The 18,795-nt window shown below is 41.4% G+C and overlaps 1 protein-coding gene across 1 annotated transcript; it reads left to right on the top strand.

Moving 5' to 3' along the window:
* The first annotated feature begins 4,641 nt into the window (after window positions 1–4,641).
* Window positions 4,642–18,585, top strand: LOC128702270 (dynein axonemal intermediate chain 7-like). The gene is made up of 19 exons (XM_053796442.2): window positions 4,642–4,923; window positions 5,908–6,128; window positions 7,116–7,213; window positions 7,497–7,683; window positions 8,474–8,614; window positions 9,448–9,522; window positions 10,347–10,445; window positions 10,855–10,941; window positions 11,217–11,370; window positions 12,687–12,742; window positions 13,062–13,101; window positions 13,228–13,395; window positions 13,929–14,091; window positions 14,461–14,584; window positions 15,558–15,707; window positions 15,862–15,960; window positions 16,443–16,667; window positions 17,302–17,403; window positions 18,047–18,585. Exons 2-19 carry the CDS (start codon window positions 6,117–6,119, stop codon window positions 18,182–18,184), a joined length of 2,118 nt encoding a protein of 705 aa, XP_053652417.1. The 5' UTR covers window positions 4,642–4,923; window positions 5,908–6,116; the 3' UTR covers window positions 18,185–18,585.
* Window positions 18,586–18,795: the final 210 nt, after the last annotated feature.

Below are 18,795 nucleotides of genomic sequence, written 5' to 3'. Positions count from 1 at the left end.
AACAAATTACTGATTATGGTGTGAACTGCTAAAACTATCTACCATTTACTAAAAATTGTGAAGTGTTAGTCTATAACAGTAGGTAATGAATGTAACCGGAGGAGATAGGCATTTGAGAAATGGAAATAAACTTAAGGGAACAGGACTAATATGCTACTCCAATATAAGGTAGCACTTGAATCTTATTACCCTCTCCTTGGATCAAACCTGATTACCTTTGCCCGGCATATTGCCGGGTACACATACACACTCGCATCTCCCTTGTCTTAGTTGACAGGTTCGAACCTGAAGCGTTAACTTTCCATTCCCCCCAGACACTTGTGTAATAAAAATAGTTACATAAACACAGGGTAGATTGTGTAACTACATGTACAGTAGTTCCATGATCAACACTAGGAAAAAATTTGCTGTATAGCCCTTGTGGCTTAGTGCTGCTTTGATTATAATAATAGGAAAAACTTGCTAGTTAAACTTGTATGTAATACTGTATTATATACAACTTTAATAGAATACAATTCAGTAAAAAATTTTTACCCTAAGTATTGTGCCAAAGTAATTGATTTGGGAACATTAATTACAAACCATTCACAGCCAAGTTTCCATATGATCATCTGTGAGGATAACAAGTGGGTACAGTAAATTTATTCTATGGCATTAAATAAACTCGCATGGAGACAAAAAAAAAAGAAAAAATATCCTGAAGATCGGTCACAGTGCGAGGCCAAAATGTGCATTACTCGCAGCTGTTGCTTTGTCATCTCTATATGGGTTAGTTTGTGACTGACCATTGTATAATATAATGAATTCGTGATATGCTTAAAATAAAATTTTTCCCAATATGTCAGAGCTTGAAAAACATTAAATCTGGATACTTTATAGTATTTCCGAGTCACTCACTGTAACAACACTTGCTGCCGTAAAGCTACACTACTGTGCTGTATAAATAGTACACTAAGTATTTTAAGTTTTTCAAAATAAAGTAGCTGTATAGTCCTTGTGGCTTAGTGCTTCTTTTTGATTATAATAATAATAATAATCAAAATAAAGTATATTGCTTTGATATGTACAGTACTGATTAACCCTTTATGAAGGTTCCGATTACAATTTTGGACAAGGTGAGAAAATATTCTTGCCCATAATTTATGTAGTCAATAGTTTTTCTGCACTATCCACTGCCCTGCTGCACTCCATGACAATCCCTCTCCCTCTTGCTACCCAATACCCCTGCACCTTCCCTGCTCTGATGCGCTGTATGACCCTCGTAGATTTAGCACTTCTTTTTTATTATAACAGTTTTTCTAATCACTTTCATTATATGGTGATGAGTCTTATCTTTGTCTTATCACTGCTGTTTATATATATTTTTTTCTGTAATTACTGTGTGTTGACAATAATTAGAATATTCAGTTGTGCAGTGCTGTATGACCCTTGTGGGTTTAGCACCTGGTTTTGATTATAATTACTGAGTGTCTTTGCCTGCTCTGTTCCCATACTCATTATCATAATATCGTCTTTTCAATGTCCTATATTTGCGTAGCATATACAATGCCTCTATCTCCTTGATCACAAACTCTCCTCGTCCAATCATCATCTTGATTTGCTCTGGATCAGTTGCATCCTTATTCTTGAGGAAAGATCTCTTGAGCTTCTCTCTGAAGTACTCATACCCCATGGGATACTCTCGGCCAAGATACAGCAACTGAGGTGTAATAGAGATTTATTAAGAAGTCATTTGTGTTAAAATCATTTTAAAAACTGCTGATAAGAAATTTACATACAAATTATACTTTATAACAATCTTCAGTACTTACCCTAGCAAGGACTAATATTCTAGACTGATGTATATCCTGTACTATTAATTTACTCTCCCTTGTCTTGATGCTGAAGGGCTCTTGATCCAGGAATTAGAGCTACCCTCCCACCTTTAGATCAGATATGATTACTTCCCATTTGCTCTTTGGGTTTACCATTATAATAAATATAATACTGTAATAATATAATGCAAGAAAATACACATTACAGTTGGGAAGAAATAAAATAATTGTTGCAAGCAAGCAAAATATAAGATAGTTGGTACACACACTACTGATTACTGCCCTTCAAATAGCTTTGCACTGATGCTAGGGAAGGGACCTTAAACCCAAACAGCTGAAGTTAACCTCCCCTTCCTTGGATCAAACTTGATTGCCTCCAATTCCCCAGGCACTGTGTAAGTTAGTTTAATATATTATACACCCCATACCCAACCTTTGAGTGGTAGTCAAAAAGATTACAGAGGTACGTAATGTTTCCAGGGGCTGGGCCCCAGAGTTATAATAGCTGAACAAGTTACAAAGGCAATGAACCATTCATAGGTCCACACCTGATAACAATTGCAATGAGTTATTAATGCAAATATTAGCTTTATTTACAACTAAAGCACTGTGTAACCAACCTGTGTTTGGTACTCATTAAATGCTTTGCTATGTAATAGTAATACATAACTGGCTTTCTCCTATGTTACAAACTTCTCTTCAGCTACCCCTCAAGGGAGGTTCCTTGATGCTGGTGAGGGGCTCTTGATCTAGGGAATTGGACCTGTGCTCCAGTTCCCTGAATTGAGCCTGGACACCTTCCATCCCCCACCCACATGCACTGTATAATCCTACGGGTTTAGCGCCCCCACGATTATAATAACTCTTCAGCTACACATTTAAGGGTACCAACCTCTGGCTCCCCATTCCTATAAACTATTTACTCATTCAGTAATAAGGTTTAGAAAAAATTTCCTCTTTCAACTCACATTTTTATACAGCTGTATTACTTGTGGTCTCAGTGACATGGCTGCTGCTAATTTTTGACCTGGCCGAGTTGTAGCTGGAAAAAAAGTGGAAATAAATATATACATTTTGTATGTGTGTATACTTATCTATATGTGGTTGCAGGAGTCGAGTCACAGCTCCTGGCCATGTATGTATGTACTCACCTGTATGTGGTTGCAGGGACCAAGTCACAGCTCCTGGCCCTGTGTATGTGATTGCAGGGGTCAAGTCACAGGTTCTGGCCCTGTGTGTATATACTCACCTGTATGTGGTTGCATGGGTTGACTCACAGCTCCTGGACTGAACCTAATTGCATCTCCTTCACCCAAGCACTGTATGACTCCTACGAGTTTAGCACTTCCTCTCTAAATACAGTAATAATGTAATCCCTGTAAATTTCTATGCTGCTAACCTTACTTAAAACTGAACATACTAGTAATACTTGACACCCAAAAATAAAATGATTTGTGCTAGATAATGGAATAAGTAAGTTTATTTAGGCACAGGTACACATAAGTACAATTATCCTACATAATGTAAATTACCCACCATGATAAAACAAAAAAATGTCAAAATGACATATATATGTATTTACAATGGGGTACTTAGAGTTGCAAGCTGTATGGCCCTTGTGGGTTTAGTGCTTAGTTTTGATTGCTGGAGATAGACTTTTCCACTCACTCTCACCTACCTCCCCCCCCCTCCCCCCCCACCCCCCCCTCTCTCTCTCTCTCTCTCTCTCTCTCTCTCTCTCTCTCTCTCTCTCTCTCTCTCTCTCTCTGGTAACATGGAAATACGCATTACTGAAGCTACAGAAAGGAAGGAGAATGATTTATTGTATGCAAGCTGATCCTCTCTTTAATGTAAATAATTCAGCAGATCTTATTCCTAATATATCTCATTTTGTTGTAACTGATTTTCACTCATTTAAGTTACTTAGCTGTTTAATATTAATAAATATTTCTACCAGTACATGTACAAGGTATACAGACCATAGCTGACATCACTGACATACTACTATATACAAAGCCCCTTGTTATGTAGAACATTTCCCGTAAATTAGGTCAGTTTTGTTCCCAGGATGCGACCCACACCAGTCCACTAATAAATAAAAATAAAAATAGGTGAACATGGACAGTAGGTGTCTTAAAGAAAGATGTTCTAATGTTTCCACCCGTACCGGGGATCGAACCACGGACCTCAGTGTGTGAGCTGAATGCGCTACCAATCGAGCTATAGGACTTTTAAGGTTTAAATAACATATTACAAGGACCACCATGAAAATAAATAACTTTTTCGGTTATCCTGGCAGCTAATTTACCCATATATTAATATGTATGAACCCCTCAAGGAAGGTTCCTTGATGTTGGTGAGGGGCTCTTGATTTAGGGAATTGGATCTGTGCTCCAGTTCCCCGAATTAAGCCTGAATGCCTTCCACATCCCCCCCCAGGCGCTGTATAATCCTCCGGGTTTAGCGCTTCCCCCTTGATTATAATAATAATATGTATGATAATTTATGTAACTATGTGTACCAGTACCAATGGAAATAAGTCACTCTGTCTGACTTTTTTGGGTTATCCCTTCCCCTCAAGGAAGGTTCCTTGATGTTGGTGAGGGGCTCTTGATTTAGAGAATTGGATCTGTGCTCCAGTTCCCCGAATTAAGCCTGAATGCCTTCCACATCCCCCCCCCCCAGGCGCTGTATAATCCTCCGGGTTTAGCGCTTCCCCCTTGATTATAATAATAATTTGGGTTATCCCAGGTTCTCTACACATATGCTGCTATGTATGATAATTCTATGTAACTGTATTTGTGTATACCTGAATAAACTTACTTACTTACTTATTCTTTCCGTCCAGGTTTGCTGTATAATCCTTCGGGTTTAGCGCTACCCCCTTGATTATAATAATAATAATCCGTCCAGGTTTTCCGTCCGTCTCTTGTTTGACGGAAAACAGCTGATGTGAGCCAGAGGTGCTGCTGCCACCTGGTGGTAACTTTCACAACCACCAACGAAAACAAGGCGTCGTCATGGCAACTATGACGCTAACGCTGCACTACTCGCCTACTCGTGGTTACTGGGGTCGAGACTCAGCTCCTGGCCCTGCCTCGCAGTAAAGGTTCTTGTGGGGTTATAGTAAATTTATTCATGTACATTACACAGGCTTAAATATTTACAATGATTTTTACATAGTAACATATTATATGTAAATTACCTAAGATTAGCTAATAAAGTCAAATTGACTTGTTTTCATTGGGGTTCTTGATGGGTAAACGTGTGAGTGATGGTGAGATATAAGCGTGAGTAATGGCGAGGCACAGATGTGAGTGATGGTGATATATAAGAGTGAATTAAGAGAAGGTAAGAAGTGGTGCTGGTGCGGTACAAGTGTGAGTGATGGTGACGTACAAGTGTGGGTGATGGTGATGTAAAAGTGTGGGTGCTGGTGAGGTACAGGTGTGGGTGATGGTGATGTAAAAGTGTGGGTGCTGGTGAGGTAGAAGTGTGGGTGATGGTGAGGTAGAAGTGTGGGTGCTGGTGAGGTACAGGTGTGGGTGATGGTGAGATACAGGTGTGGGTGATGGTAAGGTACAAGTGTGGGTGATGGTGACGTACAAGTGTGGGTGATGGTGATGTAAAAGTGTGGGTGCTGGTGAGGTACAGGTGTGGGTGATGGTGATATAAAAGTGTGGATGCTGGTGAGGTAGAAGTGTGGGTGATGATGAGGTACAAGTGTGGGTGATGGTGAGGTACAGGTGTAGGTGATGATGAGATACAGGTGTGGGTGATGGTGAGGTACAAGTGTGGGTGATGGTGAGGTACAGGTGTGAGTGATGGTGAGGTACAGGTGTGGGTAATGGTGAGGCACAAGCGTGAGTGCTGATGAGGTACAGGTGTGGGTGATGATGAAGTACAAGTGTGGATGATGTTGATACATTACTTATAATTTTACAGTTTACTCATTACTCATATTAACCAACCTCTCTCTCTCTCTCTCTCTCTCTCTCTCTCTCTCTCTCTCTCTCTCTCTCTCTCTCTCTCTCTCTCTCTCTCTCTCTCTCTCTCTCTCTCTCTCTCTCTCTCCATTAAAGTTAATCTATAGGAGAGTGTCCATCAAGTGTTCCAGAGCTAGAGAGAACACTGCCCACCTACACCACCAGTGTCCAAGTGTTCCAGAGCTAGAGAGAACACTGCCCACCTACACCATCAGTGTCCAAGTGTTCCAGAGCTAGAAAGAACACTGCCCACCTACACCATCAGTGTCCAAGTGTTCCAGAGCTAGAGAGAACACTGCCCACCTACACCACCAGCATGCCACCCAAGGTCAGCTCATTCTACATAAATTTCTGTTATACTATCTACTACAAAAATTCATTTAGATACATCATAGAGATGTTGATATTCAAAGTTACTCTTCTTCTGTCCCCACATCCTCGCTCTCTCTTTACCAGCGAGTTAGCTATTATTATTATTATTATTATTATTATTATTATTATTATTATTATTATTATTATTATTATTATTATTATTATTATTATTGCATTCATGGAGGGGAGCCCTAAATCTGTAGGTGTCGTACAGCGCCCGGGAGAATGGAAGGAGTTCAAATTTAAGGAACTGGAGCACTGGTCTAGTTCCTATATCAAAAACCCCTCACCATTATCTAGGGGTGTCTTAAACTTAGATGTTCTTCAGTCTTTTAAAATATTACTGTATTAATCAGAAAACTGCAAACTTGTAAGAGTTATACCAGGTTTGATCCGAGGAAGGGTTGTATTCAGGAACTTCAGGTCAACTAGTCCTCTAAGCTTCTGATTTGCTTTTTGTAACAGGCGACTCCAGGCTGGTAAATATCGAGCAGACATTGTATCCTCTGCACCACCACTCTACAGAAAAGCATTTGACAATATATTTCAATTGATTTAATCCATTTCTCGAATGCATTCAGTGGTCGGCTGGTCAAACTCGCAGATCCCGTCAGGGATATCAAGTGCCCAATACCAGGAGGTATTGCCCAATACCAGGAGGTATTGCCCAATACCAGGAGTTATTGCCCAATACCAGGAGGTATTGGGTCCCTGACAATCCTGACGAGCCGCCATCATTTCAACCTTGTACCATTACACGTTCATACACACATTTTTTTATTATAATAAGACATGAGAGTATCTAAATAAATTATATTTTATGTTCCTTTTTATTGTTTTCCTTTTCGTCATGTTTAACGAATCTTTATATCATATTATTCCAAAGTTTAGGACAATGGAAATAAATTTTGATTATGTTCGCCACAGTCACCTTACTTTTCAGCAAGCTCAAGGTGCCACCAGGAAGCTCAGTAAGGAAGAGCGGGAGAAGCTGAGACAACTGGAGCTGGAGAGGAAGCAAAGGGAAGCTGAGGAGGCCAGGTGAGTGTGTTAGGTGAAAGGATTGTAGTGATTGTATGACTGGGAGGCGGAAAGACGTTCAAGTTGCGCTTGTCAGTGTTATAGAGAGATGCACTGATTTGTCAATAGAGTTGTAGATGAGTGGAGCAAACCCCCAGGTAGTGTCATTGAGACGAGAACTGGGTAGTTTTAAATGCAGGTTGGACGGGTTTATGAGTGGGTTGAAGTCATACCTATCTAGCATGGGTCAATAGGTTTGCTGCAGTGCTCCTTTATTCATACATTATGTTGATTTCCCCGTCAGGATCCGAGAGGAGGAAGAGGAAGCAGCGAGGAAGGAGAGAGAGGCGGAGGAGGCGGCGAGGCGGGAGGAGGCGAGGCTGGAGCAGCAGCGGCAGCGGCAGGTGCAACTCAAAGCTACCATCACCGTTACAACACAGCTCGATCTTACCATGGACCTCACAAGGGACCGTCTTAAGGACAAAGAAGAGGTAAACACGAGCAGAAAGGCAGGGAAGGTATAAACGATATAGGGGCATCATGACACGGAGGTACCCACTAGCAGGGCAGATTTTACTCGGATTATTAACCCGGAGAAATAGTAACTCAGGGGAGCTCAGTCAAGACACTATTTCCATTGATTCTCTTCCCCCATATTGCGACCCACAACAGCCGGCTGACACAGTTTCGTACTTACTGCTAGATGAACAGGAAAACAATGTTAGGAAACAGGCTCAATGTTTTCGCTTGTTTTGGAATCGAACCCAGGTGCTTAAGTTTTGAGCTGAAGGTGTTATCATGTAGTAGTAGTTCATGCAGTAGTTCACTCGAAATTGTGCGACACAGACAATACAAGAACTATTCATATTATGGGCTGTACATAAAATTATAATTCCATTTTTTTGGGGGGAGGGAATAAATTATTTAATGTTTTTAGTGCTTGTCACCCTTTTAATACCTAAGGGTGGTATTAGATCACGTAACACAGTTCTCATACCTAGGTATTCATACTAGATCATCTGGCACTATTCTATGCCCAGAGGACGACAATATATCTTCTACCGTCCTTATTATAAGGAGTAACAGGTCATTTGCCCCAAATGAAAATAAATACTACTGTCTGACTTGATTTGTTTATTATACTGTAAGTTAAACCTATATAACATACCATTGATGTAGACCTGCAACATATATGTGTGTCAGAACCATTGTACAAATATATACTACTATGTGTCAAATCATTACTGGATTTCCTGGATGAAGTTTCATATTTATACTCAGTGGGAGCGGATGATGAGGTGTGATGGCTTGCCTGACCCGACTAGTGTGCCAGAGATGAACAGGTACTTGAGCCTATGGCGGGCTGACCCAGACACAGCTACATTACATGGAGCTTTGGCCAAGACAGACCAAGTCATTCATGTGAGTACTCTCATAATTCATACCACTAATAAATGCTTCGATACTGTAAATTGCATATTTATATATGAATAACTCTCTGTGGTCAGGACCTGGGGATTGCCTTGAAGACTTTACGAGCGTCATTAATAGACCCTGTATTTCACGGTAACTCATGGACTAAATTTTTTACTCTTCAACCAACGGTACCTACGAACCCTATCTCAGACCACAGTATCAGCAAAGCACTCTTGCAACATGTCGGTATTGTATACCATTGCCATATTCACAGTCAGACACTGCAACACAGCGGTATCTTGGTATTGAGGACAATTTTTCGGTTGCAAGTGACATTTTCGATAATTTTGGCTGACCTCTGGTTGCGAAGAGACAAAAACCGGTGATGGACATTCTCCCACCTACGTATCGGACGCAACCATCTTAATCATGGGTATCTCATGAAGAAACACTTACCACCGCTGTCAAGTTCCGTTGTCGGGCATGCAGAATTTATCCCCGGCGTCGTCACCACCCTAACGCATTTGCTTCTGACCTTGCTGACAACCCCACCTTTGACACAGACTCCCTCTGTCTTTTTGTCAGCAATTGCTTTATTGCGCCAACTCTGATTATATTTTCCCTTTAGTGTTCCCCTGCCACCCCCAACTAACTCCGCCTCTTGCATAATCCTAACTCACTAGTCTCTGATCTTCGTATATTTCATCATTAGCACATACGATTCTGCAGCGCTGTATGACCCTTGTGGTTTAGCGCAACGTTTTATTGCAATTAATCTTATGTTCTGTAGCATATATTTAGTCACTTAAATCCATAACTTGATATGTTGCACATGTCAGGTGATCTCGGAGCTGGAAGGAGTTGTGGAGGAGACCAGAGACGCTACTGAGAAGCAGCTCAGGGACTGGAAGGAGGTAAGCAAGCATGGGAGATTATTAAGAACTTTATAAGTTCGACGTTCTACTTTCATAAGGCTTTACCAGGTACTTAATAACCACTAACTTGTAGGTACCTATGGCAGGCTGGGGGTTCTTTTTGATTATAATAATAATAATAATAATATGGCAGGCTGGTGGAGCTTCGCGTTACTAGAGGGAAATAAATATGAATTCCCAGCATAAATACGTCAGAGTATTAGGATTACAGAGAAGTGGGATGATTTGTAAGATTATACGAGGAAGCGAGGTGAATCGACACCATGCCCAGCCCTTCTAGGGTAGGGTAGGTGCCTGAGCCCGAGCCTTTAGCTCATAAGACTGTCATTCCCATTAGCCCCCTTGTGGCGGGGATGGCAGACCAGAGAGGCCTAGCTTGTGGCTAGGCCTGGGGACAGTTGGTCCCAAAGATGAGGAGGTACTTGTGCCTCCTCCCATGGGAGACTTAGGTCTCAGACACTCCCTAAAGAGGGAGCCAAGGCCGGGCCACCACTTGGACAAGGCCCGGGCTGGGAGAATACCGGCGAATCTTTAATAATAATAATAATAATAAGAAGCGAGGTGAGTTAGGTAATTTATCAGGCTGATTGAAGGTGAAAATACCATTTTCAGTAAAATTGTAGCCAGTCGCCAAAATTTTGGCAACCTATGTGTCAAAATTCTCTAAATTGTATGTGTGAGTAAATGTTATTTCATTATACTTAAGTTTGAGCTAGGCTATGTGCTGTGAGTCTGCGCTAGGCTAATTTCTGTGAGCCTGACCTAAGCTGAATGAACTAGGCTGTGTTGAATGTTGGTTACAGATCTGGTTGGAGCTACAGGAGGCGCAGAAGGAGAAGTTGAACGAGGCTACATACCACCAGCTGCTGGACCTCCGTCCTCATCTCGACCACGAAACTATGGTATTTCACCTGCTCTCCCTCCTACCTACCCAATCTCTTACATTTTTCCCTCCTTCCCACTGAAGTCTACCAACTCCGGCTGACATATTTCAACACCTTGTATGAGCCCCATCCTGCGTGATGGAATATGACAGGGAAACAGTTATTTTTTGTTCTCACTGTTTAATTATCATATAAAATAGGGCAACAGCATGCTGTTGATGTATCCATTCCAAATTCATGCCAAAAATAAAAAATAATAAAGTTCTTCTCAGCGAAAAAATCACGATAATGTAAATTGTGTCGTACAGTACTACTGCTACTGCAGTTTATTGGATTACAAGATAAATTAATCCATTGCTCTTGACAAAGAAAACACCAGACAGTCACCAAACTATTTATTTAATTATTAACCTGGTGTCACTGACAGGTGTATTCCTTCTTCACATCATCACCCCTGGTGTCCCTGGCTCTCTGGAGCAACACAACTCGTTCTCCCAAGAACAACTCTCATGAGGTATGTACCAAGACAGCAGAGAACAACTTAGCCCTTCACTTTCCAGTAATTTTCTAAGATATTTTTGACTGTGCTGTTAAGCAGTGACCAAAGGTAACACCTGACTGAAGAAGTCTGTTCACTTTGCAGCTGTCTTTTTCAACATATTGGATAACTTTAAAAATAAGATGGACAGATATATGCATGAGAAGGGTCGAGTTTGATAGAACTTGACTAATATGAACCAGTAGGCCTGCTGAAGTCCTCTGTTCTTATGTTGTAATTGTATGGTTCAGGTGACGGAGTTGGGGTTCACATTCACTCTACCAGGTGACCTCGTGGAGACAGAGTGTGTAGTGAGGGTGATGAGGACTGAATATGACCATTACTCAAAGTTTGCCAGGACATACAACCCACCAGTGGTGCCCGAGGAACAAACTACACTCCTAGGTGGGTGGACAACTCACTCACCCACAAGAATAGCCTGATAAACCAATGGAACCCAATGACAATAAGTAACTCTAACTTTTTTGGGTTATCCCAGGTTCTTTACACGTATGCTGCTATGTATGATAATCTATGTAACTGTATTTATGTATAATTGAATAAACTTACTATAAATGTTCAATTTTAAACATTCTTTGCTTTTTCTCGGCTACTTCGTTGTCACGTTTCATGGCAGTTTTTCCTAATTTGCTGCTCTGTAGCTAAATAAAAATTTTTATAGGTTTATTTATCTAAACCTAATCCAGTCTGATTAAAATTAACTTTTAACTTATATTATAGAAAATAATAGATGTAAAAAAAAGTAAAATCGTGTAGATATTGACGTTGGATACTACCAAAAAAATTAGCATGTTAAAATGATGAAGGTCTCTTGATCCAGGGAACTGGAGATTCTTTCCTTCGTTGAATCACATCTATTTCAAATTCTTCTTAAATATAATGTATAATAATAATTTACTGAGAATTCAGGTTAAAAATTCTAAACCTAAAATTCTTTCGCAAAATAGCCTAAATTTTCCGTATCTAAAATGTGGTTTATACATTCAGTAAAAAACTTTTATGGTCTTATGGATTATATTTATCCATTTCAGGTATATCTTGTTCTTTCTTAACTACCACAATGATTAATAATGTAACAAAAAAAGAGAAAGCTTAGTAGAGTAAGTCTTTACGATGTGATGTTCCACCCTATTGAGTGTTTTGTTTAGTTAATGTAAACCTGAGGAAGCATTAGTGCTTTCTCAGGTTTAGTGGTTTATTTAAACTTGACTGAGAACCATTTAGTGTTTTATGAAGTCTATATAGACCTGATATAACACTGCTTGCTTAATAAAGTCAATATAAACCCGATACAGTACTATTTAGTTAATAAAGTCAATATAAACCACAGTACTATTTAGGTAATAAAGAAATATAAACCCGATACAGTACTATTTAGTTAATAAAGTCAATATAAACCACAGTACTATTTAGGTAATAAAGTCAATATAAACCCGATACAGTACTATTTAGTTAATAAAGTCAATATAAACCAGATACAGTACTATTTAGTTAATAAAGTCAATATAAACCGGATACAGCATTATGTAGTGTTACAAAGTCAATGTAAATCTGTAACAGTACTGTGTCTAACAACAATATCTGGCTCTTGTTACTGTACCTGTGTTTAGATAATCGAGCCTCCACCATTCCTTGTGCGTAATGACCCCCATCCCCACAAGGGTTTAGCGCTTCACGTGAATATAATAACATTATTTCAGAGGACGGGGGAGAGGAAGAGGAGGTGGAGCCTGAGGAACAACCTCCTCCCAAAGAGGTGAGGTCCTTCATGGTATGATGTCAAAGAGGTGAGGTCATTCATGGTATTAAAATGATGTCAAAGAGGTGAGGTCCTTTATGGTATTATAATGATGTCAAAGAGGTGAGGTCATTCATGATATTATAAGGATGTCAAAGAGGTGAAGTCCTTCATGGTATTATAATGATGTCAAAGAGATGAGGTCCTTCATGGTATTATAATGTCAAAGAGGTGAGGTCTTTCACGATATAATTGTTAATGATGTTAAATTATATTGATTATATTCCACATAAAAACGGTAAACTAATAATATTAAATAGGTTTTTTGTGTCCTCAGGGCGGAGGAAAACCAGAGGGAAACTCCAAGGAAAAGATGGGTAAAGAAATCTTATTGTGTTTGTTATTGTTTCTGGAGATCAGTGGTATTACTTCCAATTATTATTTATGTGTGGGTGTTACAGGAGCACCGCCGGTGATGGCGATACAATGTGTGGGTGTTACAGGAGCACCGCCGGTGGTGGTGAAGAAACACAAGCCAGTGCACCTGACGGAGACGGCGCCGGGGGAACTCAATCTTCGACGGTACCGCATCCAGGGCGGCGTGTACACCATCGACCTGCTGGAGGTACCACCACAGCCTCGTGTTATGGCTGATTGTACCATCACACAAGGTCAGTACACAGCTGGAGTAATTTGCAATTACTTATTTTATCAAGCTATGGTTGTGGTGTCCCATTTTATTTCGTGCCGTCAGAGGCTAGGCTATAGTGGAACTACAAAATAGAAATAGGTCACAGAATTCACAATGGGTCTTGGTCAGGCACCACTGGGCAAAAGTCATCGTTATAACAAATGATGTACCCAAATTACAATTTTAACTAAATAGTTCAATCATCTACTTGGTGCAGTGTGAATATAGTGTCAAGATTTCAGATATATAGAGGCCTGACAATAAAACTGGAAGAACTTACGCAAAACTCAACTTCTAAGGTCATTAATGCATGAACAGATTTCGTTTCCTTGTGAACCATTCGTCCTGGATTCATTCCAATGCCTCAGATTCATTCACCGGTTCCCTGGATTCATTTGCAGTTCATTCTGCTTCCGAGTGGATATCCTTTAGACGTTTTTCACCACACTCATCATCTGCATAACTCCTAAAAATTATTATTTCAATGGCTGCGGCTGACGGTGGACATCATAGTGGAGGAGGTGTGCACTGTGTCGCGGGTTCACTGGGTGGCACAGTACAACCCGCCAGCGGCACCAGAAGCGGCTGGCCAGCGGCGCCGCGACCCCGAGGCTGTAGAACAGGAAATGAGACAACTGGAGAAGGAACTGCAGAAGCTTCTCCTCATTACCATCAAGTATGTGAATAGGATGGGTGCGTGGGTGGATAGAACCTGTAATTCACTGATATAGCGTTCGGTTCACAATCGAAAGGATTAGGGTTCGACTCTCGGGTTGTTGTCTGTTCACCTACTGTAAATCAGCATCTGAGTTACAATCACTTATTGTAGGTGGCATCCTGATGGGTGGGGTGATCATATACCTTAGATAGGTCTGGGCTTTAAAATAAATTAAGGTACATTAGCCGAATCCTGCTTGAAAAATTGTGTAGCTGACATCTACATATTGGGGATGAAATATGTGACGAAAGTTAATAAGATAATACATCTCTTACTGTTATGTGTTTTTTTTCCGTTACACATTTTTAAACATTTGGTTGTTGAAAGGTTACCGGATTCTGCGTTTTGGTTCGAGCCTCCGCAGATGGTGCTGTGGGATGAGAAGAAGAGGTGCTGGTCCAACGAGTACTTCCATGATGTCAAGTATAACGAGGACCAGTGTGTCATGCAGGTGTGTGTGTTTATCATTCAGATAAATAAGTGCAGCAAACTTTATAGCCTTCCAGAATGCAAATACTCTCATACATAACCAGTCTGTACTGAAAAATAGGCAAATTATCCCAACTCGCCGAAATTAGAAAATAATGGAATGACAAGCATGTTAATATAAAAAATATAAGCCAATAAACCCCTGGCTGCCTTCAAGAGAGAGCTGGACAGATACCTAAAGTCAGTGCCGGATCAGCCGGGCTGTGGCTCGTACGTTGGACTGCGTGCGGCCAGCAGTAACAGCCTAGTTGATCAGGCCCTGATCCATCGGGAGGCCTGGTCATGGACCGGGCCGCGGGGGCGTACATGCACAGAGGTGCATGTACACTTCACTCCTTGTGTAGGGGATTATAGTATTTTTGATGCTAGTGTACCCCTCAAGGAAGCTTCCTTGATGCTGGTGAGGGGCTCTTGATCTAGGGAATTGGATCTGTCCTCCAGTTCCCTGAATTAAACCTGAATACCTTCCACATCCCCCCACAGGCGCTGTATAATCCTGTGGATTTAGCCCCTCAAGGAAGGTTCCTTGATGTTGGTGAGGGGCTCTTGATTTAGGGAATTGGATTTGTGCTCCAGTTCCCCGAATTAAGCCTGAATGCCTTCCACATCCCCCCCCAGGCGCTGTATAATCCTCTGGGTTTAGCGGTTCCCCCTTGATTATAATAATAATAATGTGGATTTAGCGCTTCCCCCTTGATTATAATAATGATGCTAGTGTACACGTGAAATGCGGCTTGAATTATTCATATGCAGTTGATAGCAATAGCGCCTTCGGCTCACAAACGAAGGACCAGGGTTCAATCCTGCGGAGGGCAGCATACTGGGAATGGAGGGATAGTATGCTTGGACACAGATGAAGTAGAATAATGGCTTTATAGTGTAAATTCAGCGGTGTAAAGCACTACAAACTAAGAACGTGTGTGTGTGTGTGGCAGGTGCGGACGACACGGCTAGGTGTGATGGGACTGGCTATGAACAGGTTCGCCAATCTACCCTTCCAGAGTTGGGAACTGAAGCCTGAGGGAGGCCATGCTGTCACCCTCACTCTCATCGCAGCTGTGGTCGTGGCTGACTTCACTATCATGGTAAGCTCACTATTCATGAACTAGGACGGAGGTTCGAGCCTCCACCATTTCACTATCATAGTAAGTTCATTATTATTGTTGATGTTTCAGATGTAAACAAGCTTGCAGATGTTTGACTTGTAGGTGAAGCATTAATACTTGTGTTTGTTTACAGGAGGAAGGTCAAGTATGCTTGGCCAACCTACAGGATGGCGCCCGCACTGCTCTCTCTCACCTCTACGGCAAGCCTATGAAACCCAACGCTCTCATTAAGGTATATGCACACAAGCCTATAAACTCCAACGCAGTTAATAAGATAAGCACACACACTACTTGGTTGTTTTATTAGGTTTAAATTTTAGCTTGTCGACTACATAATGATCATTAGGCTACATGTCATTTGTACATTAGTCAAGGATACTTTAATGCCTAAAATAAGGATTACAGGAAACCCTCGGTGTATACATTGAAGAATACTTACCTTTAAGTATATAATGCTATCTTAAAAAAATAGAAACCATTTGGTGTAGGGGAGTGCCGTTGAAGGGCTCTTGATCCATAGAATTGATGATACTTTCCATTTCCATGGATCGAATTTAACTACACGCCAATCCTCCTGCGGATTTAGTGCTCTCATGAAATAAAATGAATATTTGTCTTGCGTAAATATTTTCAACGTAAGAGATCTTAGTGACAAATATACCTTCTGAAAACATTATTGTATTAAAATATATCTGGTGCTCTGAACTTCCACAGACGCTGCAGTTTTACGGGATCAACTTGTTTCCTGACCGCGACTCTTACTGTTACATGGACGGTCTGCCCACCAAACACAGGGTCACCGAGCAGCACTTGTACCGCTGTATGGCACTTGTGGCACCTGCTCTACACTTCGCCTGGAGTCGCTGGAACCTCCTGGCTGGCAAGACAAAACTGGTGTTCCAGATGAAGACAAAGATACTGTCTGCTGATGACACACAGGTCTGTCTCTCTCCCTCTCTCTAGGAATGTAGGCTTGATTTGTTGATATTAGGCTAGTTACTCGTAATTGAAGGTCCTTGGTTCGAACCCTGCAAAACTTTGGATGTGCTTTCTTACACTTGTTGCCCTGTTCACCTAGCAGTATGTATCTGGATGTTATCCGACGGTTGTGAGTCGCATCCTGGGGAAGAGAATCGAAGGATCCCAATGAAAAGGAAGTTATACTGGTTTTCTACAATTATCCTGGGTTACTAACCCTCCGGGTTATCCTGGGTTACTAACCCTCCGGGGTATCCTGGGTTACTAACCCTCCGGGTTATCCTGGGTTACTAACCCTCCGGGTTATCCTGGGTTACTAACCCTCCGGGGTATCCTGGGTTAGCAACCCTCCGGGTTATCCTGGGTTACTAACCCTCCGGGTTATCCTGGGTTACTAACCCTCCGGGGTATCCTGGGTTACTAACCCTCAGGGTTATCCTGGGTTACTAACCCTCCGGGTTATCCTGGGTTACTAACCCTCCGGGTTATCCTGGGTTACTAACCCTCCGGGGTATCCTGGGTTACTAACCCTCAGGGTTATCCTGGGTTACTAACCCTCCGGGTTAGTAATAACAATAAGCTCTTCTCGTTGCAGGTAGGTCAGCCGCTGGTTTTAGTGACGCCTCAGAGAACAGCAGTACTGGAGTGTTCGGAGATCTCTCAGTCTTTCTCCACTGCTGAGGAGGAACCAGAAAAGGTTAGACCCACCTCCCTCACCTCAGCTCAGGTCACTCGGCCTCTCCTGAGGAAAACGTGCGCTTTTCAACGAAGCAGATAATTTCTTGCCAAAAACTTGATATAGGTTCACGAAGAGCATATTATTTTTTAATGTTTTCGAGTTCATCGAAATTTGCTCTTTTCGTGTTTTTTTTTTTATGACACGTAATTTCTTTTACGATTTGACGTGCTATTGGAGTGTTCGATTTCATTAAGTTTAAATTGTTGTAGTTTATCTGACTAATTATTCCACGTTTTGGGGCCTTATAGCTGTGTTGAGTTTGTATAAAGATTCAGGCAGACATAAGGTCTGTCAGAGATGTGTGCTTCGAGGGTTGATGTCAGTGTTGATTCATATGTTGATGTATTGATACCTGTGTTGATATTCGTAATGAAGCTTGTATTGATATGTTGATGCCTGTATTGATGCTTGTATTGATGTGTGTGTGTGTGTATGTGTGTGTGTGTGTGTGTGTGCTAAGGGCATTGATTGATTAATATTGATGTGATAATGGCGTATATGAAGTGATTAATAATACGATGCTAACGTTCGTGATTAATGTGATGAAAATAACTTCGCGTACCGCCAGTGATGAGCTGTAACTCTGTTGATGTCTTTACAGTACTACGCTGATCTATACCAATTAGTGCTGGGAGAGGCTGATGACGGGGCGAAGCAGGTGCTGCAGGAGGCGTCACCAGTGTTCATCCACACCATTCATCACATGCTCAAGTCTGCCTCAGTCATTTCCTACTGCTGACCTGCCCTAATGCTGCTGCTGCTGCTGCTCCTGTTGGTTGTTATTTATGGTGCCGTTGCTGTTATTTATGGTGATAGCGGTGGTGGTGTTACTACCAGTGTTGCTATGCTTCTCAAGTCTCTATCACCTACTGTTGCTTGCACTTCTAGTGGATCAATAGCCCTTCACCATAATCAAGGCACTTCCTTGAAGGGACATCATTAGCAAAACGGAGAAACAGCCTCTGCTGTTGCTGACACATGATCTGACTCCTGTCAGATCATGTCTGTCAGCAACAGCAGAGTCTCCACTACAGAACCTTGCGTACCTCGCTTCCTTTTGTAATTTTTGCTGTGACCTAATTCATGTCTGTATAAATAACTCATGATTGTAACCAGATATAAACATGTATAGTTTATTACCACTGTAGCTTGCTTAGCTATCAGAATTTTGCGGTCCAGTCCCTTGACCTATTATGTGCCTCTGCAGTCTTTTAGACTACCTCCCACGGGATGAGTATGGGGTGCGTGAAAGATATCTAACTAACCTCGCTTCCTCCCTCAGTTACTCTGTCAGGTCTACCAGATACTTCCTCATCCACTTGGGTTCCCTTCCCTTTATTCCTGCCTGTT

This window comes from Cherax quadricarinatus, chromosome 83 (genome assembly GCF_038502225.1).
Source record: "Cherax quadricarinatus isolate ZL_2023a chromosome 83, ASM3850222v1, whole genome shotgun sequence".
NCBI lineage: Eukaryota > Metazoa > Arthropoda > Malacostraca > Decapoda > Parastacidae > Cherax > Cherax quadricarinatus.
The sequence above is the reverse complement of the archived record's forward strand: the minus strand, read 5'-3'. Positions and strand labels throughout refer to the sequence as shown.